Source organism: Schistocerca gregaria, chromosome 3 (assembly GCF_023897955.1).
Source record: "Schistocerca gregaria isolate iqSchGreg1 chromosome 3, iqSchGreg1.2, whole genome shotgun sequence".
Taxonomy (NCBI): Eukaryota; Metazoa; Arthropoda; class Insecta; order Orthoptera; family Acrididae; genus Schistocerca; species Schistocerca gregaria.
Genome location: NC_064922.1, coordinates 616105033 through 616130678, shown reverse-complemented (window position 1 = coordinate 616130678; position 25646 = coordinate 616105033). Strand labels below are relative to the sequence as shown.

The 25646-nt window shown below is 45.9% G+C and overlaps 1 protein-coding gene across 1 annotated transcript in view; it reads right to left on the bottom strand.

Moving 5' to 3' along the window:
* LOC126355531 (ATP-binding cassette sub-family B member 5-like) overlaps nt 1–25646 on the bottom strand; it is a 188199-nt gene that overhangs the window by 137551 nt on the left and 25002 nt on the right. The window contains exon 4 of the mRNA XM_050005875.1: nt 19265–19426. Coding sequence (XP_049861832.1) covers nt 19265–19426 — 162 coding nt within the window. The remainder of the gene's footprint in view (nt 1–19264; nt 19427–25646) is intronic.

Here is a 25646-nt window from a genome sequence, read left to right as displayed (position 1 = left end):
GGCCGGTAGATGCGAAGACGGCAGGGCCCATGTGAGGAGAGCCATGTTGGTGGGACTGATGGGCAGGTCGCAAGTATGGGAAGAGCCATAGTGGTGGGAGTTACGGGAAGGTGGCACATGTGAGAAGAGCCGTAGTAGTGGGAGTTACGGGCACGTGGCAAATGTGGGATGAGCCGTAGTGGTGGGAGTTACGGCCAGGTGGCACATGTGAGAAGAGCCGTAGTGGTGGGAGTTACGGGCAGGTGGCACATGTGGGAAGTGCGGTAATGGTGGGAGTTATGGGCAGGTGGTACATGTGGGAAGAGCCATAGTGGTGGGAGTTACGGCCAGGTGGCACATGTGAGAAGAGCCGAAGTGGTGGGAGTTATGGGCAGGTGGTACATATGGGAAGAGCCGTAGTGGTGGGAGTAACAGACAGGTGGCACATGTGGGAGGAGCCGTAGTGGTGGTAGTTAGGGGCACGTGGCACATGTGGGAAAAGATGTAATGGTGGGAGTTAGGGGCAGGTGACACATGTGGGAAGAGCCGTAGTGGTGGGAGTTACAGGCAGGTGGCACATGTGGGAAGAGCTGTAGTGGTGGAAGTTATGGGCCGGTGGCACATTTGGGATAAGCCGTAGTAGTGGAACTTACGGGCAGGTGGCACATGTGGGAAGAGCCGTAGTGGTGGGAGTTACGGGCAGGTGGCACTTGTGGGAAGAGCCCTAGTGGTGGGAGTTATGGGCAGGTGGCACATGTAGGAAGAGCCTTAGTGGTGGGAGTTACGGGTAAGTGGCACATATGGGAAGAGCCTTAGTGGTGGGAGTTACGGGCCAGTGGCACATTTGGGATGAGCAGTAGTGGTGGGAGATAGGGGCATGTGGCACATGTGAGGAGAGCCGTAGTGGTGGGAGTTATGGGTAGGTGGACATGTGAGAAGAGCTGTAGTTGTGGGAGTGATGGGCAGGTGGCATGTGTGGGATGAGTCGTAGTGGGTGGGAGTCAGGGGCAGGTGGCACACGTGGGAAGACCCGTAGTGGGGGGAGTTATGGGCAGGTGGCACATGTGGGAAAAGCTGTAGTGGGGGGAGTTATGGGTAGGTGGCACATGTGGGAAGATCCGTAGTGGTGGGAGTTATGGGCAGGTGGCACATGTGAGGAGAGCCATAGTGGTGGGAGTTATGGGTAGGTGGCACATGTGGGAAAAGATGTAGTGGTGGGAGTTACAGGCTGGTGGCTCATGTGGGAAGAGCCGTAGTGATGGGAGTTATAGGTAGGTGGCACATGTGGGAAGAGGCATAGTGGTGGGAGTTATGGGTAGGTGGACATGTGAGAAGAGCTTTAGTGGTGGGAGTGATGGGCAGGTGGCATGTGTGGGATGAGTCGTAGTGGTGAGAGGTAGGAGCAGGTGGCACACGTGGGAAGACCTGTAGTGGTGGAAGTTATGTGCAGGTGGCACATGTGAGGAGACCCATAGTGGTGGGAGTTATGGGTCGGTGGCACATGTGGAAAAAGATGTAGTGGTGGGAGTTACAGGCAGGTAGCACATGTGGGAAGAGCCGTAGTGGTGGTAGTTGGGGGCACGTGGCACATGTGGGAAGAGCCGTAGTGATGGGAGTTATGGGTAGGTGGCACATGTGGGAAGAGCCATAGTGGTGGGAGTTATGGGCAGGTGGCACATGTGGGAAAAGATGTAGTGGTGGGAGTTACAGGCAGGTGGCACATGTGGGAAGAGCCTTAGTGGTGGGAGTTACGGGTAAGTGGCACATATGGGAAGAGCTGTAGTGGTGGGAGTTATGGGCCGGTGGCACATTTGGGATGAGCAGTAGTGGTGGGAGATAGGGGCACGTGGCACATGTGAGGAGAGCCGTAGTGGTGGGAGTAATGGGCAGGTGGCACATGTGGGAAGAGCCGTAGTGGGGGCAGTTATGGGTAGGTGGCACATGTGGGAAGAGCCGTAGTGGTGGAAGTTATGGGCAGGTGGCACATGTGAGGAGACCCATAGTGGTGGGAGTTATGGGTCGGTGGCACATGTGGAAAAAGATGTAGTGGTGGGAGTTACAGGCAGGTAGCACATGTGGGAAGAGCCGTAGTGGTGGTAGTTGGGGGCACGTGGCACATGTGGGAAGAGCCGTAGTGATGGGAGTTATGGGTAGGTGGCACATGTGGGAAGAGCCATAGTGGTGGGAGTTATGGGCAGGTAGCACATGTGGGAAGAGCTGTAGTGGTGGGAGTTACGGGTAGGTGGCACAGGTGGGAAGAGCCCTAGTGGTGGGAGTTACGGCAGGTGGCACATGTGGGAAGAGCCGTAGTGGACGTGGGAAGAGCCGTAGTAGGGGGAGTTATGGGTAGGTGGCACATGTGGGAAGAGCCGTAGTGGTGGGAGTTACAGGCAGGTGGCACGTGTGAGGAGAGCCGTAGTGGTGGGAGTTATGGGTAGGTGGCACATGTGGGAAAAGATGTAGTGGTGGGAGTTACACGCAAGTGGCACATGTGGGAAGAGCCATAGTGGTTGTAGTTAGGAGCAGCTGGCATATGTGGGAAGAGCCCTAGTGGTGGGAGTCATGGGCAGGTGGCACATGTGGGAAGAGCCGTAGCGATGGGAGTTACGAGCAGGTGGAACATGTAGGAAGAGCCGTAGTGGTGGAAGTTATGGGCAGGTGGCACATGTGGGGAGAGCCATAGCGGTGGGAGTTATGGGCAAGTGGCACATGTGAGGAGAGCCGTAGTGGTGGGAGTTATGGGTCGATGGCTCATGTGGGAAAAGATGTAGTGGTGGGAGTTATGCGCAAGTGGCACATGTGGGAAGAGCCATAGTGGTGGGAGTCATGGGCAGGTGGCACATGTGGGAAGAGCCATAGCGATGGGAGTTACGAGCAGGTGGCACATGTGGGAAGAGCCGTAGTGGTGGGAGTTACGGGCAGGTGGCACATGTGAGAAGAGGCGTAGTGGTGTTAGTCACGGGCCGGTGGCACATTTGGGATGTGCAGTAGCGGTGGGAGATAGGGGCACGTGGCACATGTGAGGAGAGCCGTAGTGGTGGGAGTTATGGGTAGGTGGACATGTGAGAAGAGCTGTAGTGGTGGGAGTTACAGGCAGGTGGCACCTGTGGGAAGAGCCGTAGTGGTGGTATTTACGGTCACGTGGCACATGTGGGAAGAGCCTTAGTGATGGGAGTTATGGGTAGGTGGCACATGTGGGAAGAGTCATAGTGGTGGGAGTTATGGGCAGGTAGCACATGTGGGAAGAGCCGTAGTTGTGGGAGTTATGGGTAGGTGGCACATGTGGGAAGAGCCATAGTCGTGGGAGTTATGGGTAGGTGGCACATGTGGGAAGAGCCGTAGTGGTGGGAGTTACGGCATTTGGCACATGTGAGGAGAGACGTATGGTGGGAGTTATGGGTACGTGGCTCATGTTGTAAAAATGTAGTGGTGGGAGTTACGAGCAGGTGGCACATGTGGGAAGAGCCGTAGTGGTGGGAGTTACGAGCAGGTGGCACATGTGGGAAGAGCTGTAGTTTTGTGAGTTATGGGCAGGTGGCACATGTGGGAAGAGCCATAGTGTTCAGTTGTCCAAAGTCTTCGCTCCTTACAACAAGCGAGGCATCGTTTGGCATTTTCCGAAAAGATGTGTGGCTTATGAGCAGCCACTCAACCATGAAATACTAGTTTTCTCACCTCCCGTCTAACTGTCATATTACTTGCAGTGGATCCTGTTGCAGTTTGGAATTCCTCTGTGATGGTCTGGATAGATATCTGCTTACTACACATTACGAACCTCTTCAACTGCCGGCAGTCAGTCAACAGACGAGGTGGGCCGTTAAGCTTTAGTGCTGTATGCGTACCTTCAATTTTCCACTTGACTATTACATCGGAAACAAGTGGACCTGGGAACGTTTAGGAGTGTGGAAATCTCGCCTACAGACGTATGACATAAGTGACACCCAATCACCTGACCACGTTCGAAGTGTGTGAGTTCCGCAGAGCGCCCCATTCTGCTCTCTCACGATGTATAATGACTACTGAGGCGCTGATATTGAGTACCTCGCAGGAGGCAGCAGCACAATGCACCTAATATGAAAAACGTACGCCGGCCGCGTTGGTCTCGCGGTTCTAGGGGCGCAGCCCGGAACCGTGCGACTGCTACGGTCGCAGGTTCGAATCCTGCCTCGGGCATGGATGTGTGTGATGTCCTTAGGTTAGTTAGGTTTACGTAGTTCTAAGTTCTAGGGGACTAATGACCACAGCAGTTGAGTCCCATATTGCTCAGAGCCATTTGAACCATTTTTTTGAAAAACGTACATTTTTGTGGGTGTCAGGATAATTTTAATCACATAGTTTGCATAGAATCAAAATATTAAATTAAACAGACAAATAAAAGGAAACTTTGTCCATCCACCACTCTCGGCTTTTCTCGAAAATTGATAAGTGCTTCAATACTACAAAAAATTACAAGTACTCTCCTATTGATTCTAATTTTTTGAAATTCTGTTCAAAAATCATGTTGTAATAGAAAAGATCATCCACTATTTGGGCATTACGAATAGTCAGTCCTAAAGGGTAAAAACTGAGGTTTAAGGACACTGTTAATAGCGCCAATTTGTCCTTTTTGTAAGGGCTACAAACTGATAAAGGTATAAGGTCACGCATGTGAATGAATTCATTCATTTGTTCAGTAGGGGAGGACGACAAGCGTTTGCCACCTATCGGCCGGTCGGCGATGACAGAATCGACGCGCACGCCCTGCAATCTTCCTCAAACGATTTTACAGAATATGTTGTTGTTGTTGTGGTCTTCAGTCCTGAGACTGGTTTGATGCAGCTCTCCATGCCACTCTATCCTGTGCAAGCATCTTCATCTCCCAGTACCTACTGCAACCTGCATCCTTCTGAATCTGCTTAGTGTATTCATCTCTTGGTCTCCCTCTACGATTTTTACCCTCCACGCTGCCCTCCAGTACTAAATTGGTGATCCCTTGATGCCTCAGAACATGTCCTACCAACCGACCCCTTCTTCTAGTCAAGTTTTGCCACAAACTTCTCTTTTCCCCAATCCTATTCAATACCTCCTCGTTAGTTATGTGATCTACCCATATAATCTTCAGCATTCTTCTGTAGCACCACATTTCGAAAGCTTCTATTCTCTTCTTGTCCAAACTATTTATTGTCCATGTTTCACTTCCATACATGGCTACACTCCATACAAATACTTTCAGAAATGACTTCCTGACACTTAAATCTATACTCGATGTTAACAGATTTCTCTTCTTCAGAAACGCCCTCCTTGCCATTGCCAATCTACATTTTATATCCTCTCTACTTCCATCATCAGTTATTTTGCTCCCCAAATAGGAAAACTCCTTTACTACTTCAAGTGTCTCATTTCCTAATCTAATTCCCTCAGCATCACCCGACTTAATTTGACTACATTCCATTATCCTCGATTTGCTTTTGTTGATGTTCATCTTATACCCTCCTTTCAAGACACTGTCCATTCCGTTCAACTGCTCTTCCAAGTCCTTTTGCTGTCTCTGACAGAATTACAATGTCATCGGCGAACCTCAAAGTTTTTATTTCTTCTCCCTGGATTTTAATACCTACTCCGAATTTTTCTTTTGTTTCCTTTACTGCTTGCTCAATATACAGATTGAATGACATCGGGGAGAGGCTACAACCGTGTCTCACTCACTTCCCAATCGCTGCTTCCCTTTCATGTCCCTCGACTCTTATAACTGTCATCTGGTTTCTGTACAAATTGTAAATAGCCTTTCGCTCCCTGTATTTTACCCCTGCCACCTTTAGAATTTGAAAGAGAGTATTCCAGTCCACATTGTCAAAAGCTTTCTCTACGTCTACAAATGCTAGAAACGTAGGTTTGCCTTTCCTTAATGGTCAGTATTGCCTCACGTATTCCAGTATTTCTACGGAATCCAAACTGATCTTCCCCGAGGTCGGCTTCTACTAGTTTTTCCATTCGTCTGTAAAGAATTCGTCTTAGTATTTTGCAGCTGTGGCTTATTAGGCTGATTGTTCGGTAATTTTCACATTCGTCAATACCTGCTTTCTTTGGGATTGGAATTATTATATTCTTCTTGAAGTCTCATGGTATTTCGCCTGTTTCATACACCTTGTTCACCAGATGGTAGAGTTTTGTCAGGACTGGCTCTCCCAAGGCCGTCAGTAGTTCTAATGGAATGTTGTCAACATCGGGGGCCTTGTTCCGACTCAGGTCTTTCAGTTCTCTGCTAAACACTCCACGCAGTATCGCATCTCCCATCTCATCCTCATCCACATCCTCTTCCATTTCCATAATATTATCCTCAAGTACATCGCTCTTGTATAGACCCTCTATATACTCCTTCCACCTTCCTGCTTTCCCTTCTTTGCTTAGAACTGGTTTTCCTTCTGAACTCTTGATATTCATACAAGTGGTTCTCTTATCTCCAAAGGTCTCTTTAATTTTCCTGTAGGCAGTATCTATCTTACCCCTAGTGAGATAAGTCTCTACATCCTTACATTTGTCCTCTAGCCATCCCTGCTTAGCCATTTTGCACTTCCTGTCGATCTCATTTTTAAGACGTTTGTATTCCTTTTTGCCTGCTTCATTTACTGCATTTTTATATTTTCTCCTTTCATCAATTAAATTTAACATTTCTTCTGTTACCGAAAGATTTCTACTAGCCCTCGTCTTTTTACCTACTTCATCCTCTGCTGCCTTCACTACTTCATCCCTCTAAGCTACCCATTCTTCTTCTACCGCATTTCTTTCCCCCATTCCTGTCAATTGTTCCCTTATGCTCTCCCTGAAACTCTGTACAACCTCTGCTTCTTTCAGTTTATCCAGGTCCCATATCCTTAAATTCCCACCTTTTTGCAGTTTCTTCAGTTTTAATCTACAGGTCATAACCAATAGATTGTGGTCAGAGTCCACATCTGCCCCTGGAAATGTCTTACAATTTAAAACCTGGTTCCTAAATCTCTGTCTTACCATTATGTAATCTATCTAATACCTTTTAGTATCTCCAGGATTCTTCCATGTATACAACCTTCTTTTATGATTCTTGAACCAAGTATTAGCTATTACTAAGTTATGCTCTGTGCAAAATTCTACCAGACGGCTTCCTCTTTCATTTCTTCCCCTCAATCCATATTCACCTACTATGTTTCCTTCTCTCCCTTTTCCTACTGACGAATTCCAGTCACCCATGACTATTAAATTTTCGTCTCCCTTCACTACCTGAATAATTTCTTTTATCTCATCATACATTTCATCAATTTTTTCATCATCTGCAGAGCTAGTTGGCATATAAACTTGTACTACTGTAGTAGGTGTGGGCTTCGTATCTATCTTGGCCACAATAATGCGTTCACTATGCTGTTTGTAGTAGCTTACCCGCATTCCTATTTTCCTATTCATTATTAAACCTACTCCTGCATTACCCCTATTTGATTTTGTGTTTATAACCCTGTAGTCTATGACCAGAAGTCTTGTTCCTCCTTGCACCGAACTTCACTAATTCCCACTATATCTTCCTTCTGAACTCTTGATATTCATACAAGTGGTTCTCTTATCTCCAAAGGTCTCTTTAATTTTCCTGTAGGCAGTATCTATCTTACCCCTAGTGAGATAAGTCTCTACATCCTTACATTTGTCCTCTAGCCATCCCTGCTTAGCCATTTTGCACTTCCTGTCGATCTCATTTTTAAGACGTTTGTATTCCTTTTTGCCTGCTTCATTTACTGCATTTTTATATTTTCTCCTTTCATCAATTAAATTTAACATTTCTTCTGTTACCGAAAGATTTCTACTAGCCCTCGTCTTTTTACCTACTTCATCCTCTGCTGCCTTCACTACTTCATCCCTCTAAGCTACCCATTCTTCTTCTACCGCATTTCTTTCCCCCATTCCTGTCAATTGTTCCCTTATGCTCTCCCTGAAACTCTGTACAACCTCTGCTTCTTTCAGTTTATCCAGGTCCCATATCCTTAAATTCCCACCTTTTTGCAGTTTCTTCAGTTTTAATCTACAGGTCATAACCAATAGATTGTGGTCAGAGTCCACATCTGCCCCTGGAAATGTCTTACAATTTAAAACCTGGTTCCTAAATCTCTGTCTTACCATTATGTAATCTATCTAATACCTTTTAGTATCTCCAGGATTCTTCCATGTATACAACCTTCTTTTATGATTCTTGAACCAAGTATTAGCTATTACTAAGTTATGCTCTGTGCAAAATTCTACCAGACGGCTTCCTCTTTCATTTCTTCCCCTCAATCCATATTCACCTACTATGTTTCCTTCTCTCCCTTTTCCTACTGACGAATTCCAGTCACCCATGACTATTAAATTTTCGTCTCCCTTCACTACCTGAATAATTTCTTTTATCTCATCATACATTTCATCAATTTTTTCATCATCTGCAGAGCTAGTTGGCATATAAACTTGTACTACTGTAGTAGGTGTGGGCTTCGTATCTATCTTGGCCACAATAATGCGTTCACTATGCTGTTTGTAGTAGCTTACCCGCATTCCTATTTTCCTATTCATTATTAAACCTACTCCTGCATTACCCCTATTTGATTTTGTGTTTATAACCCTGTAGTCTATGACCAGAAGTCTTGTTCCTCCTTGCACCGAACTTCACTAATTCCCACTATATCTAACTTCCATTTCCCTTTTTAAATTTTCTAACCTACCTGCCCGATTGAGTGATCTGACATTCCACGCTCCGATCCGTAGAACACCAGTTTTCTTTCTCCTGATAACGACATCCTCTTGAGTAGTCCCCGACCGGAGATCCGAATGGGGGACTATACTCGGTAAAAAATTTATTTTTTGCTTTATTTGTAGCTTTATACACGGAAACGCCAAAGAAACTGGTATAGGCAAGCATGGTCAAAAACAGAGATACGTAAACAGGCAGAATACGGCGCTGCGGAAGGCAACGACTATAAAAGACAACACGTGTTCGCCGAAGTTGTTAGATCGGTTACTGCAGAGTCAATGGCAGATTATCAAGATTTAAGTGAGTTTGAACGTGGTGTTATAGTCGGTGCACGACCGATGGGGCACAGCATCTACGAGGCAGCGATGAAGTGGAGAGTTTCCCGTACGACCATTTCGCGAGTGTACTGTGAACATCAGGAATCGTATAAAACATCAAAATGTGGCCAGAAAAATAATCTGCAAGAACGGGACCAACTACGACCGAGGAGACTCTTTCAGAGTAACAGGAGTCCACACCTTCCGCAAATTGCTGCAGATTTCAATGCTGGGCAAACAACAAGTGTCAGTATGCGAACCATTCAAAGAAACATTATCGATATGGGCTTTCGGAGCCGAAGGCCCACTCGTTTATCTTTGATGACACAAAGCTTTACGCCTCGCCTGGGCCAGTCAACAGTGACATTTGATTGTTGATGACTGGAAACATGTTGTCTGGTCGGAGGAGTCTCGTTTCAAATTGTATCGAGCAGATGGACATAAACGGGTATGGGGACAACTTTATGAAACCTTGGACCCTGCATGTCAGCAGGGGACTGTTCAAGATGGTGGAGGCTCTGTAGTGGTGTAGGGCGTGTTCAGTTGCAGTGATGTGGGACACCTTGCGGCGACACGGTCCTTTACCTGCACCTACCTGTGAACTCGTTGCAGCAAATCGCCGGTAGGAAAGCCAAGCAGAAACCTACCGTACTGCAACTCGCACCAAGGCTGCATACAACGCAACTATCCCAAGAATCGGGAAAAGGTCTTAATTTTGAATGAAAGGTGGAAATACTGACAAAACTTTGATATATCCTAGACCTTGATAATGTACACGTTGTCGGACAAGCCCGTGCTGATCTTACCATTGAAAGGCTGGGCTCCGACTACATAGACTGCTGTAAGCATCTTATATCTCCAAGAGAAAAGACACGCGAAGAATACTCCGTTCTGATTGGTCAATTTCCTTTAAGGCCTATAGAAAAATATTATTCTCCCTCGTTAGTCCGCGCTTTTCATGGCTAACCAATCAACAAATAACACACTTTCGAACTGTACTTTTTCCCGAAATAAACATTTAGCATTCAGATATTTTGTTTATACTTTACTTTATCAACTATTTTGATTTGCACTAGAACTAGCTTCCCTTTTACCATAAGCTTACTTAACATATTATGACACAAAAACCCATATCGTCTGCATTCACACTGTCTTAAAAATTTCTCACGTTAATTCGTACAGCGTTCATCGGTAGAACAATGATCTACATATTTACTGTAGACCACATTCACGCATCATTCACACTACTAAAAGCATGTACAAAACCGTACAAACCTAAATAAACAAAAAAAGACTTCAAGAAATAAACAGAACAGTTCACAAGAACATTCTATTGACCTGTTTCTTGAATGTCTCTGTACACTGCTGTCCTATAGCAGATGAAAATTAGAACTACGTACTCGACTGAACCTGCTTCAGACCATGTCACTATGCATGCATGAGTCATTCTCCCGATACACAGGCTCTAGACAGGAGCTAGGTAAGGCTGACGCCTCACCCTGATACGTCTAGACACGACTCTAACAGGTGACACATATGTAAGCATCCTGTCTGATCCCCTGCATCCATTCATATCCATTGTGCAGGAGAATACGACACCCCACATGTCCATATTGCTACATAGTGGCTCCAGGAACGCTCTTCTGAGTTTAAACGCTGCTGCTGGCCACCAAACTCCCCAGACGTGAACTTTATTTAGCATATCTGGGAAGCCTTGCAACGAGCTGTTCAGCAGAGACCTCCACCACATCGTACTCTTACGGGTTTATGGACAGTCCTGTGGGATTCATGGTGTCAGTTCCCTCCAGCACTATTTCAGACATTAATCGAGTCCATGCCATATTGTGTTGCAGCACTTCTGAATGCTCAAAGGGGCCCTACACGATATTAAGCAAGCGTACCAGTTTGTTTGGTTCTTCAGTGTATGTTAGGTTCATTACGATGTGCCCATCATGTCGTTCTTATTGTGATACACTCCTGGAAATTGAAATAAGAACACCGTGAAGTCATTGTCCCAGGAAGGGGAAACTTTATTGACACATTCCTGGGGTCAGATACATCACATGATCACACTGACAGAACCTCAGGCACATAGACACAGGCAACAGAGCATGCACAATGTCGCCACTAGTACAGTGTATATCCACCTTTCGCAGCAATGCAGGCTGCTATTCTCCCATGGAGACGATCGTAGAGATGCTGGATGTAGTCCAGTGGAACGGCTTGCCATGCCATTTCCACCTGGCGCCTCAGTTGGACCAGCGTTCGTGCTGGACGTAAAGACCGCGTGAGACGACGCTTCATCCAGTCCCAAACATGCTCAATGGGGGCAGATCCGGAGATCTTGCTGGCCAGGGTAGTTGACTTACACCTTCTAGAGCACGTTGGGTGGCACGGGATACATGCGGACGTGCACTGTCCTGTTGGTACAGCAATTTCCCTTGCCGGTCTAGGAATGGTAGAACGATGGGTTCGATGACGGTTTGGATGTACCGTGCACTATTCAGTGTCCCCTCGACGATCACCAGAGGTGTACGGCCAGTGTAGGAGATCGCTCCCCACACCATGATGCCGGGTGTTGGCCCTGTGTGCTACGGTCGTATGCAGTCCTGATTGTGGCGCTCACCTGCACGGCGCCAAACACGCATACGACCATCATTGGCACCAAGGCAGAAGCGACTCTCATCGCTGAAGACGACACGTCTCCATTCGTCCCTTCATTCACGCCTGTCGCGGCACCACTGGAGGCGGGCTGCACGATATTGGGGCGTGAGCGGAAGACGGCCTAACGGTGTGCGGGACCGTAGCCCAGCTTCATGGAGACGGTTGCGAATGGTCCTCGCCGATACCCCAGGAGCAACAGTGTCCCTAATTTGCTGGGAAGTGGCAGTGCGGTCCCCTACGGCACTGCGTAGGATCCTACGGTCTTGGTGTGCATCCGTGCGTCGCTGCCGTCCGGTCCTAGGTCGACGGGCACGTGCACCTTCCGCCGACCACTGGCGACAACATCGATGTACTGTGGAGACCTCACGCCCCACGTGTTGAGCAATTCGGCGGTACGTCCACCCGGCCTCCCGCATGCCCACTATACGCCCTCGCTCAAAGTCCGTCAACTGCACATACGGTTCACGTCCACGCTGTCGCGGCATGCTACCAGTGTTAAAGACTGCGATGGAGCTCCGTATGCCACGGCAAACTGGCTGACACTGACGGCGGCGGTGCACAAATGCTGCGCAGCTAGCGCCATTCGACGGCCAACACCGCGGTTCCTGGTGTGTCTGCTGTGCCGTGCGTGTAATCATTGCTTGTACAGCCCTCTCGCAGTGTCCGGAGCAAGTATGGTGGGTCTGACACACCGGTGTCAATGTGTTCTTTTTTCCATTTCCAGGAGTGTATTTACATGGAAGTAAGACACTGCGATAAATTGGAAACAGTTTGCAATGAAAAATAGAGGTCACTATGATTTTGCGTTTGGTGCATATTACATGCAAATTTAGCTAACATATTGAATTTTTCGTCAGACTTGGGTGGCTGTCTCTAGCTATCACCAATCTCGAGAAATTTCATCTGACCTAGCACACTCAATTGCGATCGCGCCGAGCCAGCGGTAAAACCAGAGTGAAATATCCACAACATTCTTCATATTTCATAAAAGGTTTGAGTTATGGAAATGACATTTTGACAAATGATAGCACAAATGGAGGAGGGCATTTTGAAATAGGGTTATTATGCAAAACTTCATTATCTACCGTATTATTATTTTAAGGGCCATCGATAGCTGGTGAAACGAGAAATGTTACTGGTTCTGACACAACTTAAGTGAAGTTACTATGTTTATTTTGCACCAGGATGTGCTTTTTCATAAAATGATTTCCTTACTTTTCTCAGTTTCTCACTTAATAAAGTACTGTTTCAGAATTATTTTGCAATTGCGTCTGCACAACACGTTAGTTAGAAGTAACTGTAAACTCCGCTGAGTTTTGGCAAAAGAAGCAAATTTGAACAACAAAAGAAATGTGTAGGGCTTACTCAAAATTCCCCAATCGTGATACTTCTCTTAGGGTTACAACCGCTACAGTTTCGGCGGAATTCTTTCTAGATACTAACCAAAGAAGAGGTGACGTCTTTTTAAATGGTCGCCATATAAGTGTGGGCGTGAAGGGGCCCCGCTTAATATTTGGGAAAAATGTGAAGTGTAGGCTTCAGTTTAGAACGGCACTTCCGCTCCAGCGCTCAGCATTTCACCCACAGCGCCTGCCCGCGGACCCCATCACTAACGCCCTCCCCATGTCCCCATGTGTGCCCTGTCATGTGCGCAGGCACTATATGTTATGTAGACACAGGCAGCAGATCAGTTACGTTATGTTATTGTTGAATGAACTGTTGTTAAGTCTTTAATTTATTATTGTTACCATAATTTCCTACCTCTTTCATTATGTCACAGAAATGGCAAACAAATGGTTAATATTGTCAAGCAAATGAAACACTGTACATCACTGCTACATCACTTTGTGAAAATATTTCCAGACTAGAGTTGGTGCCATTCTGCAACAGAACAGCTGTATGGCGACGACTTTGAGAAAGTATAATACAGACCAAGTGGGTGCAAGTCTTGAACACTGCATGCGCATGCATATCTTGGGCCATAACACACAGCAACAGAGACATTATTGCCTCAGCCATACTGTACTAATTCTTATACCAAGTGGTTGTTTCTCATTCCTGTTGGCATTTCTATTTTAAAAACACTGATAGCTTTTCCCATATTCTATAATAATGCAATATTTTAAATAAATTAACATTTTACAAGTACAAATCACTCAGTTTTCAAACAAATTTATTTAAAAACGAAAAATTTTAGCACCACTGCTATGGCTTTGGTTTTTTACTCAATTGTTAACTATAGTAAAACACCTATTATAATAGAGAACAAACATATACCGATAAATACCGGTCCACATCTGTTATAACAGAGAACAAACAAATACTGAAGAATACCGGTTATTCAGAACTTGTTTAAAATCCCATTATCGGTTTATCCAGTTGGTTTTCCCGTCCCTATACCCCCCCCCCCCCCTCCACACACACACACACACTTCAACGTCGCCACGTGCATCCGCCATACCTAGCGACGGCGTGGATTTTGATTTTGGAGGGGTAGGGGGCAGAGGAGAGTGTTGTGTGGTGTGGTGTCGTCCGCAGAACGTGGTGCAATGTAAGTTTGGCACCTCGCAATGAAACCACAGAAGAGAATGGTCGCACCATGCCACACCGACGAATGTAAAACGCCGGCATAGCCATGCCTCCTAGAGCTTCGTTGTGCCACCGCAATCGATCGTCTAGTGACGGCAGAGCTGAGGAATGCTCGGCCCAGTTCATAGTCACTGATCAAGACGACATTACGTCAATCATACTTCAAGTGAAGATACTTGTAGATTCGTTTGAATCAAGTGGTACTTTAATACTGAGACAGTTGTAAATACTCAGAACATTCCTGTGGATTGTTTACAAGTTAAGTAAATGTTTACAAGTTAAGTAAATTATGACATCTACATCTTAATAAACTGAACTAATATTTATGTGTTATAGTTGCACTCAGTCTCGTCCCTGAGCAAACCAAAGAATCCGCCGTTATAGTGTTGAGTGTACTTTCGTCTGGCACAACAGCAAGTATTACATCTTTGATAGATACAACTCAATAGCAGTGTTATTTTAGTAAGTTGGTTGATTTGGGGGCGGGGACCAAACAGCGAGGTCATCGGTCCCATCGGATTAGGGGAGGATGGGGAAGGAAGTCGGCCGTGGCCTTTCAAAGGAACCATACCGGCACTTGCCTAAAGCGATTTAGGGAAGTGACAGAAAACCTAAATCAGGGTGGCCGGGCGCGGATTTGAACCGTCGTCCTCCGGATGCGAGTCCAGTGTGCCACCACGTCCGTGTGTTATTTTAATAGTTATGTTAAGTATCGTCCATCATTACCTGCGAGGCTTTTCTCAGCTAACGTTGTTGTTGTTGTTGTTCCGCAAACATTCGTAACACTGTGCCGTTTCCGAGATAAGTAGCATTGAAGTTAGGCAATTAGGCCATTGCGTGCGCAAAATCAAGCAAATTATGCTGCTGCTAAATCATTCCTCTGAGCATCGGTGTCACACCCCGTGTCTTCTTTTATCCAAATTGCGCCATAAATTTCCAATTACCCTAGTCTGATTCAGAACCTTCTCATTAGTTATTCTTTAGCATTCTTTTGAATGTATAGATTTTAAAAGCTTCTATTCTCTCTTATTCTGAACTGTTTATTGTCAGTGGTTCACTTTCGTACATGGCAACATCCCAGACAAATAACTTGAGAGAAGACTGTAATTTATATTACATGTTGATAAATTCTTCTTTTTCAGATATGATTTTCTTCTTGTTGCCAATCTGTATTTAATATCCAGTCTATTTCAGCCACATTATTTTGCTTTGATGGAACCTTCTGGCGTCATGAGCCCAGCCATGATGTCGCGCTGTCGCAATATTTCGACTAGTTTCCTGGAGAAATATTGCGACAACACGATGTCTCGACTTCACTGCTAACCACCAATGAAGTTCTTCAATAAATCCCGCATTCGCATGTACTTATTTTGCTACCCAATACCAAAACCCATCTATTACTTGTAGCACGTCATTTCCCAATCTAATTCTCTCGGCATCACTTGATTTAATTCGACTATATTTCATTTTCCTTGTTTTAATTTTGTTGATGTTCGTCTTACGTCCTTCTTTTAAGACAGTGCCAGTTCCCTTCAACTGCTCTTCCAAGTCCTTTACTGTCTCTGACATAATTACAATGTCACCGGCAGACCTCGAAATTTTTATTTCTTCTCCATGGATTTTAATACCTACTCCGAACTTCTCTATTGTTTCCTTCACTGCTTGCTCAATATACAGATTGAAAACATCGGGGAGAGGCTACAACCCTGTCTTACTCCCTTCCCAACCACTGCATCTCTTTCATGTCCCTTCGACTCTTATTACTGCTATCTGGTTTCTGTACAATCTGTAAATAGACCTTCGCTCCCTGTGTTTTACCCCTGCCATATTTAGAATTTGAAAGAGAGTATTCCAGTCAACATTGTCAAAAGCTTTTTCTAAGTCTACAAATGCTATAACCGTAGGTTTGCCTTTCCTGAACCAACCTTCTAAGATAAGTTGTATGGTCAATATTGCCTCGCAGGTTCCTGCATTTTTCCGGGATCCGGACTGATCTTCCCCGAGGTCGGCTTCTACCAGTTTTTCAACTCTTCTGTAAAGAATCCATGTTACTATTTTGCAATCATGGCGTTAAACTGATAGTTCGGTAACCTGTCAGAAACTGCTTTCTTTGGAATTGGCATTATTTAATTCTTCTTGAAGACTGAGAAAATTTTGCCTGTCTCATACATTTTGTACACCAGATGGAAGAGTTTTGTAATGCTGGCTCTCCCAAGGATCTCAGTAGTTCTGAGTGAATGACATCTACTCTAGGGGCCTTGTTTCCATCTGGGTCTTTCAGTGCTCTTCCCACTTTTCCTCGAATTTTCTTCACTTACTTTATCTTTTCATTCCGTAATATTGCCTACTAGTTTATATCCCTTGTATGGCTCTTCTACACGTTCCTTCCATGTTTCAGCTTTCCTATCTTTGCTTAATAATGGCTTTCCATTTGAGCTCTTGTTACCGGTACGGCTACTTTTGTTTTCTCCAAAGGCCTCTTAAATTTTCTTATAGGCGGTATTTATCTTTCCCCTAGTTATATATGGTTCCATACCCTTACATTTTTCATCTAACCACACCTGCTTAGTCATTGTGTACATTCTGTCGATCTTATTTTTTAAATGTCTGAATGCCCTTCTACTTCCTTCATTTCCCGTATTTCTTTAATTTTCTTTATTCGTCAATTCTAATTCAGCAAAATATGCAACCAGGAAAGTATACAACCGCCTTCGTCGAGAACTGAAACTATTGGCGGAAAATTAAAACTGTTTCTGAATAAATTTGAATAATTGGTTTGACAACTCCTTTTACCTAGAGGAACTTCCGAATAGATAATTACCAGTCTGTGGCTGCATTCCATTTATTAAATTTTACTGAAATTTAAGAATCAAGTAAAAATTCAGTTGTGTAATGATCAGCGCGTCCACAGAGAAAATGTATGTTAATTGTAGACATACTGACATGTTGCATGTTGCAGCAAGTTGTCCACAGAACATGTAAATAACTAACGGAACAAATGTCAAAGATATGATCTGTTCTGAAAGTATCATGACATTTTTTCGCAGCTGTACCGTTACTCCACCCATTAGCCTATAGACTTTCATCTCAGTGGCACACGAATAGACAATATAAGAATGCCGTTTCCGAAATATTAATCCTTTGCTCGATGATGCTTCTTTTAATCAACTCAATAAAGTACCTTCCTTTATTCATGACAGCAGTGAGCAACCGTTAGCCCACTTAAGACTATGTATCTCCTTCAACATGGCACATCGCGCAACATTCATTACCAGCTATATGACGTTAAAGGAACGAAGGAAGGAAGAGTGTTTATCGTCGCCTCAACAACGAGGTCTTTAGAGTCGGAGCACAAGCTCGGATTAGGGAAGGATGGGAAAGGAAACTGGTCTTGCGGTTTCTTGAGAACCGTCCCCGTTTTCGCCTGAGCGATTTAGGGAACCCACGGAGAACCTAAATCGGGATTACCAGGCGCGGATTTGAACCGTCGCCCTTCCGAAAGCGAGTCTAGTGTGTTAACCACTGCGCCATCTCAGCCGGTACTACGTGAAGTAGACATCACGGATAGGAGGTAGTGACAACAATGAGAACTTTGTATAACAGGCGATTTGGCGAATTTTTAACCAACACTGGATACTGTTCGGCTCTGTCTAAGTTGTTTTTTTTTTTTTTTTTTCAATTTCTCGTCATTGATTGAAACAGGAGTTATAGTTTGGGATTTAGACGAGGTAGCATTCCTTGCGGTTGAAATTAACTACATCGGAAATGGATAAGTACCACTGTCACTGCAAGCTGTAAATTTTCGTTTAATGACGGTTGTAATGGTTCTTTATTTACGTGACCATTACGGCACTCCAACCCCAGTTCTCGATACCAGTAATGACGTACTACTTTTCTGCGAAGTAACAGACACATTTTTGTGACAATATTGACATTTGGTTTTATTAATGTTTAGGTACTGCGATGTATCGATATATTACAGTGATATGGTTCTTGTGTGTATTCATTTCTGTGAGACTGTCATAATCTTTGACTTACTTGTAACCGTTTTGCTGCGAATGCGCTCAGAGCAGTTTTTGTTTCACTTTGCAGAAGTTGTTATTTCGCTTTGTAAAAGAACAGTCAAGTCTTGTGTTTGGTTAAAGTGGAAATTAAATATATGAAGATTGATACAAAACTGTTTTCTTCATGATGTGATAATTAAGAAGAAGTATATGTGAATTTACAAGAAGTTTAATAAAAATGTGGATCGTGAACACCAAGTCAAAAATGATTTCTACCATACCATTGTTCTGATCTGGAATTGTTTGATCATTAAGAATTTCCTGAAAAATGCATTTGCTAGGTCTTCAAATATTGCTAAAATACAGATCTGGACATTCTAGCAGTCAAAGTGAAATCACCCTAGAATCAACAGGATGAGCCATAAAAACTTCGACGAAATCTACGTGGGAATCCATTCAAGATAAGTGACAAAAGTAATGACTTTTTTACAGTGACTTCATTATTTCCATTCTGACGATACCATCCACAGTCAATAACTTTGTTGTTGCCCGATAAAGTGAACATATGCTTCGTGAGCAACATTATTAATCTGATTTCTAACCTACTTTGCAAGTGGTGGTATTGTTTGATGGTGCAAGTATAAAGTGGAGTGAATGCAGGGACAACGTACAATTTGTAAATAAAATTGTCGCAGACTTCCAGCCACATCAAGTGATTACATGTCGGGTCGAGTCTCCTCGCCCACTGTCAATCACTTACCACTTGACAATGGCTGAGGAACACTCGGCCGAAATCTCGCTGACGTAGCTACAACTACTTGACGTGGTTGGAATCCAGAGACGATTTTATTCAGTCACATCTCCACGATACCACGCATTCGTACGTACACTCTGTGATTTCTTCTTAATCGCGACTCTGGCCCATATACAGATCTGATTTGCTGGTTAATAGAAAACAATTGGATCCGAGTCGGTGAGAGCAGACGCACCTCAGCTATGGCGCTAAGCAGGGCGCCCTCGACATCTGGCGCCATGGAGGAGAAGCAGCTGTCCAGCAGCAGGATGTCTGGGTTGGTGAGCAGCGCCCGCGCGATGGCCAGCCGCTTCCGCACGTCGTCGCTAATGTTGGACGACAACGGGGTGGCGTACCTCTGGACGAAAGAGAAGAGGCAGCAGTATTATTCACAGCTTCCAAGTAATAATAATGGCGTGTGACGAGGGCCTCCCGTCGGGTAGACCGCTCGCCTGGTGCAAGCCTTTCGATTTGACGCCACTTCGGTGACTTGCGCGCCGATGGGGATGAAATGATGATGATTAGGACAACACAACACCCAGTCCCTTTTTTTATAACCACTTTTTTGTTTTTTCTTTTTTTGTTTTTTTGTTCTTTTTGAAAAGCCTTTAATAAAATGGAACTAAAAAAACTAAGTGCCACCGCCACTTTTCATCCTATAACAAAAAGATCTGGTCCACTTCAGGCGTTGGCTCCTGACTAAACCTACCCCAGAGAGCTGCCTATATACCAGGGGGGAAATGGTAAATCAAGGTTAGGGCTATCCTTACAAACAAAACAAAATCTTCCTTTTTCTGAATTTTATTTTTATTGTTGTTATGTTTTTTTTTAGTTTTGTTGTGTAATTGATCAGAGGCCTTCTGCACCCCGCTGGTAATATGTTGAGACACGTCTTCTCGAAATTGATGTGTCCTGTTCAATTGTTCAGAAATGTTCATTGGTTCAAACAGGAAACCTTCTTCTCTCTTGGCTTAACACATTCCAGCTTCGAGGAGGGTCGTGGAAAGCACTCCCAAGGAAGTTCGAGAAAAATTGTCTGTATTTTGGGTGACGGACAACGACATAATGACGGTCATTGAGGTATGTCCAAAAATCGAGTACAGAGTCTACAGTTTGCCCAAATAGGTAGCGAATAGCATGTCCGCGAATCCAATTCACAGCATTGGCCTTTGTCCAAGGAAAATATTCACGTTCCGGAAATAATAATGAAAGGGGAGTAATCCGATTCGGAATGTCCCGCGCGCGTTAGAAAAGCGACAATACGACGAATCAAGCGCCAAACCTCCGCCGCCGGTCCGCAAACAAACCGATGCTCATCATTGTCTGGCAGTCCACACGTGGAACAGAGAGGTGATTGGGGGAGGTGGATACGATGAAGGCGAAATTGGTTGATTTGCTTACCTTTGACAGTTCTGTACCAGACAGATTGAACATTCGTGTCAAGGAAACGGGCGAAAACCGCGCGCCATACATGACGCCAGTCAACCTGCGGGAACTTTTGTTCAATCGGGTTAGGTGGACGACCTAATTGGAGGACATTGTATACTGCCTTTGTCTTGAGTAAAAGCTGTCTTGGTAAGGTGAGGCGTAGATAACTGAGTTCAAGAAAGCAGTATCGTATATAATGGAACTGGGCCGGAACATCCGAGATCATCACTGGGGCTGACAGTGAGACCGGCGAATATGCCGACAGGAGGAGACCAGTGAGGCTCGTTGGGCAACGTGTCCATACCGTCATCTGGGAGCTGACAAATAGGGCGCGAGCTCTATCCGGCACGTGAAACAGACCTATCCCACCTCGTTCACGGGGAAGACTAAGGGTTGCATAGTTAACTTTGAACAACAGCCCAGAGCTGACGAAAGATGCCATCGCTGCCAACATGCGACGTGCCACAGGAAGCGGGAAAGGTAGAACTTGTGCTACATGGGGAACTCGGGATGCGATATATATCGGTTGGTAGGACATGTCCTCAGGCATCAAGGGATCACAAATTTAGCATTGGAGGGCAGCGTGAAGGGTAAAATTCGTAGAGGTAGACCAAGAGATGAATACACTAAGCAGATTCAGAAGAATGTAGGTTGCAGTAGGTACTGGGAGATGAAGAAGCTTGCACAGGACAGAGTAGCATGGAGAGCTGCATCAAACCAGTCTCAGGACTGAAGACAACAACAACAACAACAACATAACGAGCTCGTTGGAGAATACCTAGGGATCGAAGGCGATGGTCCATAAGACCTGGAGGCGTCGGTAGTTGATGGCGGCTGAACGCCGGAGATCAGATGAAAAATCTATTCCCAAACAGCGAATGGTATCAACGGTGGCGAGAGGTGTAACACACTCCACAGGGAGTCCCGTGCCAATGAACATAACTTGTGACTTACGTACGTTTAAAGAGCTACCCGACGCCTCACCATGAGTCGCTACCCACGTCAAAACAGATCGAACCTCGTCGGCATTATGTAAACAGATGACTACATCGTCAGCATAGGCAGTGCAACAGAATCGGTATCGATCTATGGACAAACCTACCAAACGTTGTCTGAGTCCACATAGCAAGGATTCCAAGGAAAAGGCGTACAAAATCGCTGATAGAGGGCAACCTTGACGTACGGATCGACCTATTTTTATCGGAGGAGTGAGTCTGCCATAGTACATAATCCTGGAAGAGGCACCCCGCAGAAGGCGTATCACTACCGTGATAACGGCGACTGGGAAACCCATATGGTGGAGAACGGCCGTAAGGAACGAATGGTCAACCCTATCAAAAGCTTGACTAAAGTCCAAAGATGCAAGTGCCCCAGAGAGGCGTTGTGCCTGGGTAACGGTGATCATATCCCTGTAGCGGCATAAAGCCGTGCTGATATTATTATCCCCTCTCAAAGATGCTTGGTCTGGCGACACAACATATCGGGCAACGTTTTGAAGTCGTGCCGCCAAAAGGCGAGTGAAGATTTTCATATCACTGTTAAGGAGGGTGAGGGGCCGATAATCACTGATATTGTTGCCACCATGCGGTTTATGTACAGGAATAATAATTCCTTCCATGAAAGCGTCCGGCACAGGTACTTCCGGAGACATCAGTTCCCGACAGATGGAGGTGAAGGTGGACTCTAACAAATCACGGAAGGTGCGATAAAATTCGAGGGGAAGACCGTCGGGTCCTGGGGAGCGATTGATGGTTCCTGCCCGGAACGCATCGCGGACTTCATCATGTCACCTCTGACACCAAGTCAATCGCCGCATCTCCCGGGATACCGCCGACGTTGAGCTGTGAGACTTCCTCGATCAACTTTGGGGAAGTGCTGGTAGTGGGCGTGAAGCACATTCCCTATTGCAGATTGGGTTACGTAGCGACGCCCTTCTTGGTCTGTTAGGATGGGAATCAATTTTCGGCGTCGATGTTGGCGTTCTTGGATGATATGGTACATAGATGGATGTTCATGAGGCATGCAATCAGCAGTACGAGATCGTACTATCGCTCCTTCCAAATGGCTTCGCATGAGATTGGAGATTTGGGCCTTAGCATGGTTCATCCTTGTATGGGAGGCTGGCATCGTGGAGCATTCTCGTAGGATCCTGTAGTAAAAGTCCATAGTGCTCTTCCTCCAGGCGACAACATCTTTGCCATAACGGATGAAAGTTTTTCGAAGAGCAGGTTTTGCACACTGGATCCACCAGGATATGGTAGACGGATACGTGAGACGGCGTCTATTACATGAGATCCAAGTGTCTTCTATTAGAAGTCGACAGTCTGGTGAATTAAGAAGTGCCGTGTTCAGTTTCCCTAAACCACGTCCGTGCTATACTGCCTGTCTTGTGAGAACAACGTCACAGAAGTAAGCCTCATGATATGAAACAGCAACAGGCCAGATTTCAGCCTGTCGAGTGTGTTGAATTAGGGATCGCGACATGTAGATGCGATCCAGTCGGCTAGAGGAGTGCTCAGTGTAGCACGTAAAGCCCACAAGGTCATCGTAAACATGTCTCCGCGTGTCGACAAATTGTAGCCGTGTCACGACTGTTTCCAGAGCTGCGCATGGTGAGTGACGCGGCAATTGATCCTGAGGTCGCTGGGTGCAGTTGAAGTCTCCACCCATGACCCAGTCATCGTGTGGTCCCATAAAAAGGGGTGTAACTTCATCTGCGAAGAAGGCATTGCGTTCACGACGGTAGCTGGAGCCCGACGGCGCATAAATGTTGACGATGCGTACACCACAGAGAGTAAGGGCCATACCCCCGCCGTTGGGGAGGTATAGGACATCTTCTGCAGGAAGACCTTCTCGTAGGATGTTGGCAACACCACTACCGGTGTCCGAAGCTGGAGAAAGATGCGCCGTGAAGCCATGTGGTGGTGAAAAATCGGCGACATGCACTTCCTGAAAAAGCGCAATATCAATAACCGCATCATAAATCATATCGCGGAGCAGCGTTAGTTTGTGGGGCGCACGAATGGTCGCGAGGCTAATCGTTGCGACACCATAATGCTGGTGTTGGAGTCCCACAGGCACAGGTGGAGTTGCTTCTTAAGGAGCGAGAGGTCGTGGATCTTGATGGGAGCGCCCCATCATCAGCACCGTCCACCCCAGTCCCTTCGATCTCCACGTCGTCTGCCCAGCAGACTGGTACTGCGGTAGGGTACCGGCTGTGTACATCACCCATGTGGAGAGGAGATGTAGTTTTCGGCTCAGCGGATAGACTCTCTTCAACGTCGACTTGTGGGGGCGACCGCGCCAGTAAGGAGGGGTGTTCGTTGCCTGTGGTCGCCTGTGGCGGGTCGTTCGCATCAGACTTTTGGTCATCGTAGAGCGGTTTGTCGTCCATATTCAGTTCTGCATCCCCGGTATCCATCCGTAGAATGGATTCATGTAGGGGTGTACGGCTACGTTTCTTTCTCTTTCGTGTCGACCCTTGTTTTGGAACAGGTCGTTCCGAGTCTGATTGCGGGTGGCTTTCGTCTGATTCCGGACCAGTCTGTAGGAAAGCAGAAGTAGGTACCACTCCCGGATCAACGTCCATCTCAGTAGCATTTTCAGTCACAGTGCTGCGATGATGCGGCAGGTCAGGATCTGGCGTCTGTGGCACCTCAGAAGGAATCTCAGTAGCGGTTGCATCTACCTGATCAGACGACGTCAACGGAGCAGGAAGACCCTGTGTAGAGGTGCTACCTTCCTGGGCAACCTTGGCTTATGTGACAGGGATCTGAGTGATCACCGCTGGGGACGCTTCCTGTCCGACCAGCGTCTGGATCAGGCGGCGTCGCATGCAGTCGGATCTGACGTGGCCTTCTTGTCCACAACCCGCACATGTTCGGGGTTGGCCGTAGTACATGACAATGGCTCGCACCCCGCCAATTGTCAGGTATGATGGTATATGTTTTTTCAGTTCAATTTTGACCTGACGCACACCATTAAGGACATGGTAGGTCGTGAAGGTTTGCCATTTTTCCTCGATGTAACCGATGACGTTACTGTATGGTTGTAACACAGAGACAACTACGTCCTTCGGCACTTCAAAAGGTAGTTCAAACACCCTAATCGTGCGTTGAGCGTACTCTGCGAGTTCAAGTGTTACAGCTCCGACGTGACCATCAGAGTATTTGAACTAAAGTCCATTGGCATGGCGGCGAATAACATCTTCACACACCTCGGTGTTTGTCATTTTAATATGAACGACACTACTCGTGATCGAAAAATGGAGAACGTGGGTAGGATCTAAACGGACTTCTTCACGTAGGAACGTTTCAACTTCATGTGCACGAGGTCGCGCATGTTCAGCTGGGAAGGAAACTTTAAGGGTCGCACGGCGGTAAGCGCTCGACATGTTCACGGTAGACGGACACAAGCCTTAAAGCTACGACAGGGAAGTAAACAACGCCTGCAGCGGAGCACGGGGCCGGCGCGCGGGGCCGTCCGCACGCTGCCACGGCTGAGAGCCGACTGTCCCTGAGCAGAGAAAATCTCCGACCCAGCCGGGAATCGAACCCGGGCCCTTAAGATTGACAGTCTGTCGCGCTGACCACTCAGCTATCCGGGGCGGGCAACTTCCAAGTGATACAGTGACAAACAAGTAGACGTTATAGCACTACGATAGCAGATAAAGTGACCCTGGCGTCAAACCGCAGGGTATGTAGTAGAATGATTAGAAGAAAGCACCCTTCACTAATCAAAATCACTGAAAGAGCATTAATTTTTGTTCGGTGTGTAGAAACACAGCATAACACGTACCAAGTGGCGCAAAAGATCTTGGGATGCTACCCAAAATCCAAATCATTGAAAGAATAATGCATTTATTTTTGTTCCTTGTGTAGAAACACTGTATGACACGTGCCAAGTGGCGCAAATAATCTAGGGATGGTACCCTGAGCTTCACATGGGAAGATATACTTCTAGATTTGACGTCAAGAACAGTGAAAAATAGTGAGAGACAGTCAGATGTCGTCGAGGCAGCAGACGACTACAGAGTGAAGACGATATGAGTGATGTAGAGGTATGTTCATGAATAGGGAGATAATTCACAGTGTAAAGACAAAATTCTAAGAGGGAAAAATATGAATATTGAATCTAAGTGCTCAATCAAA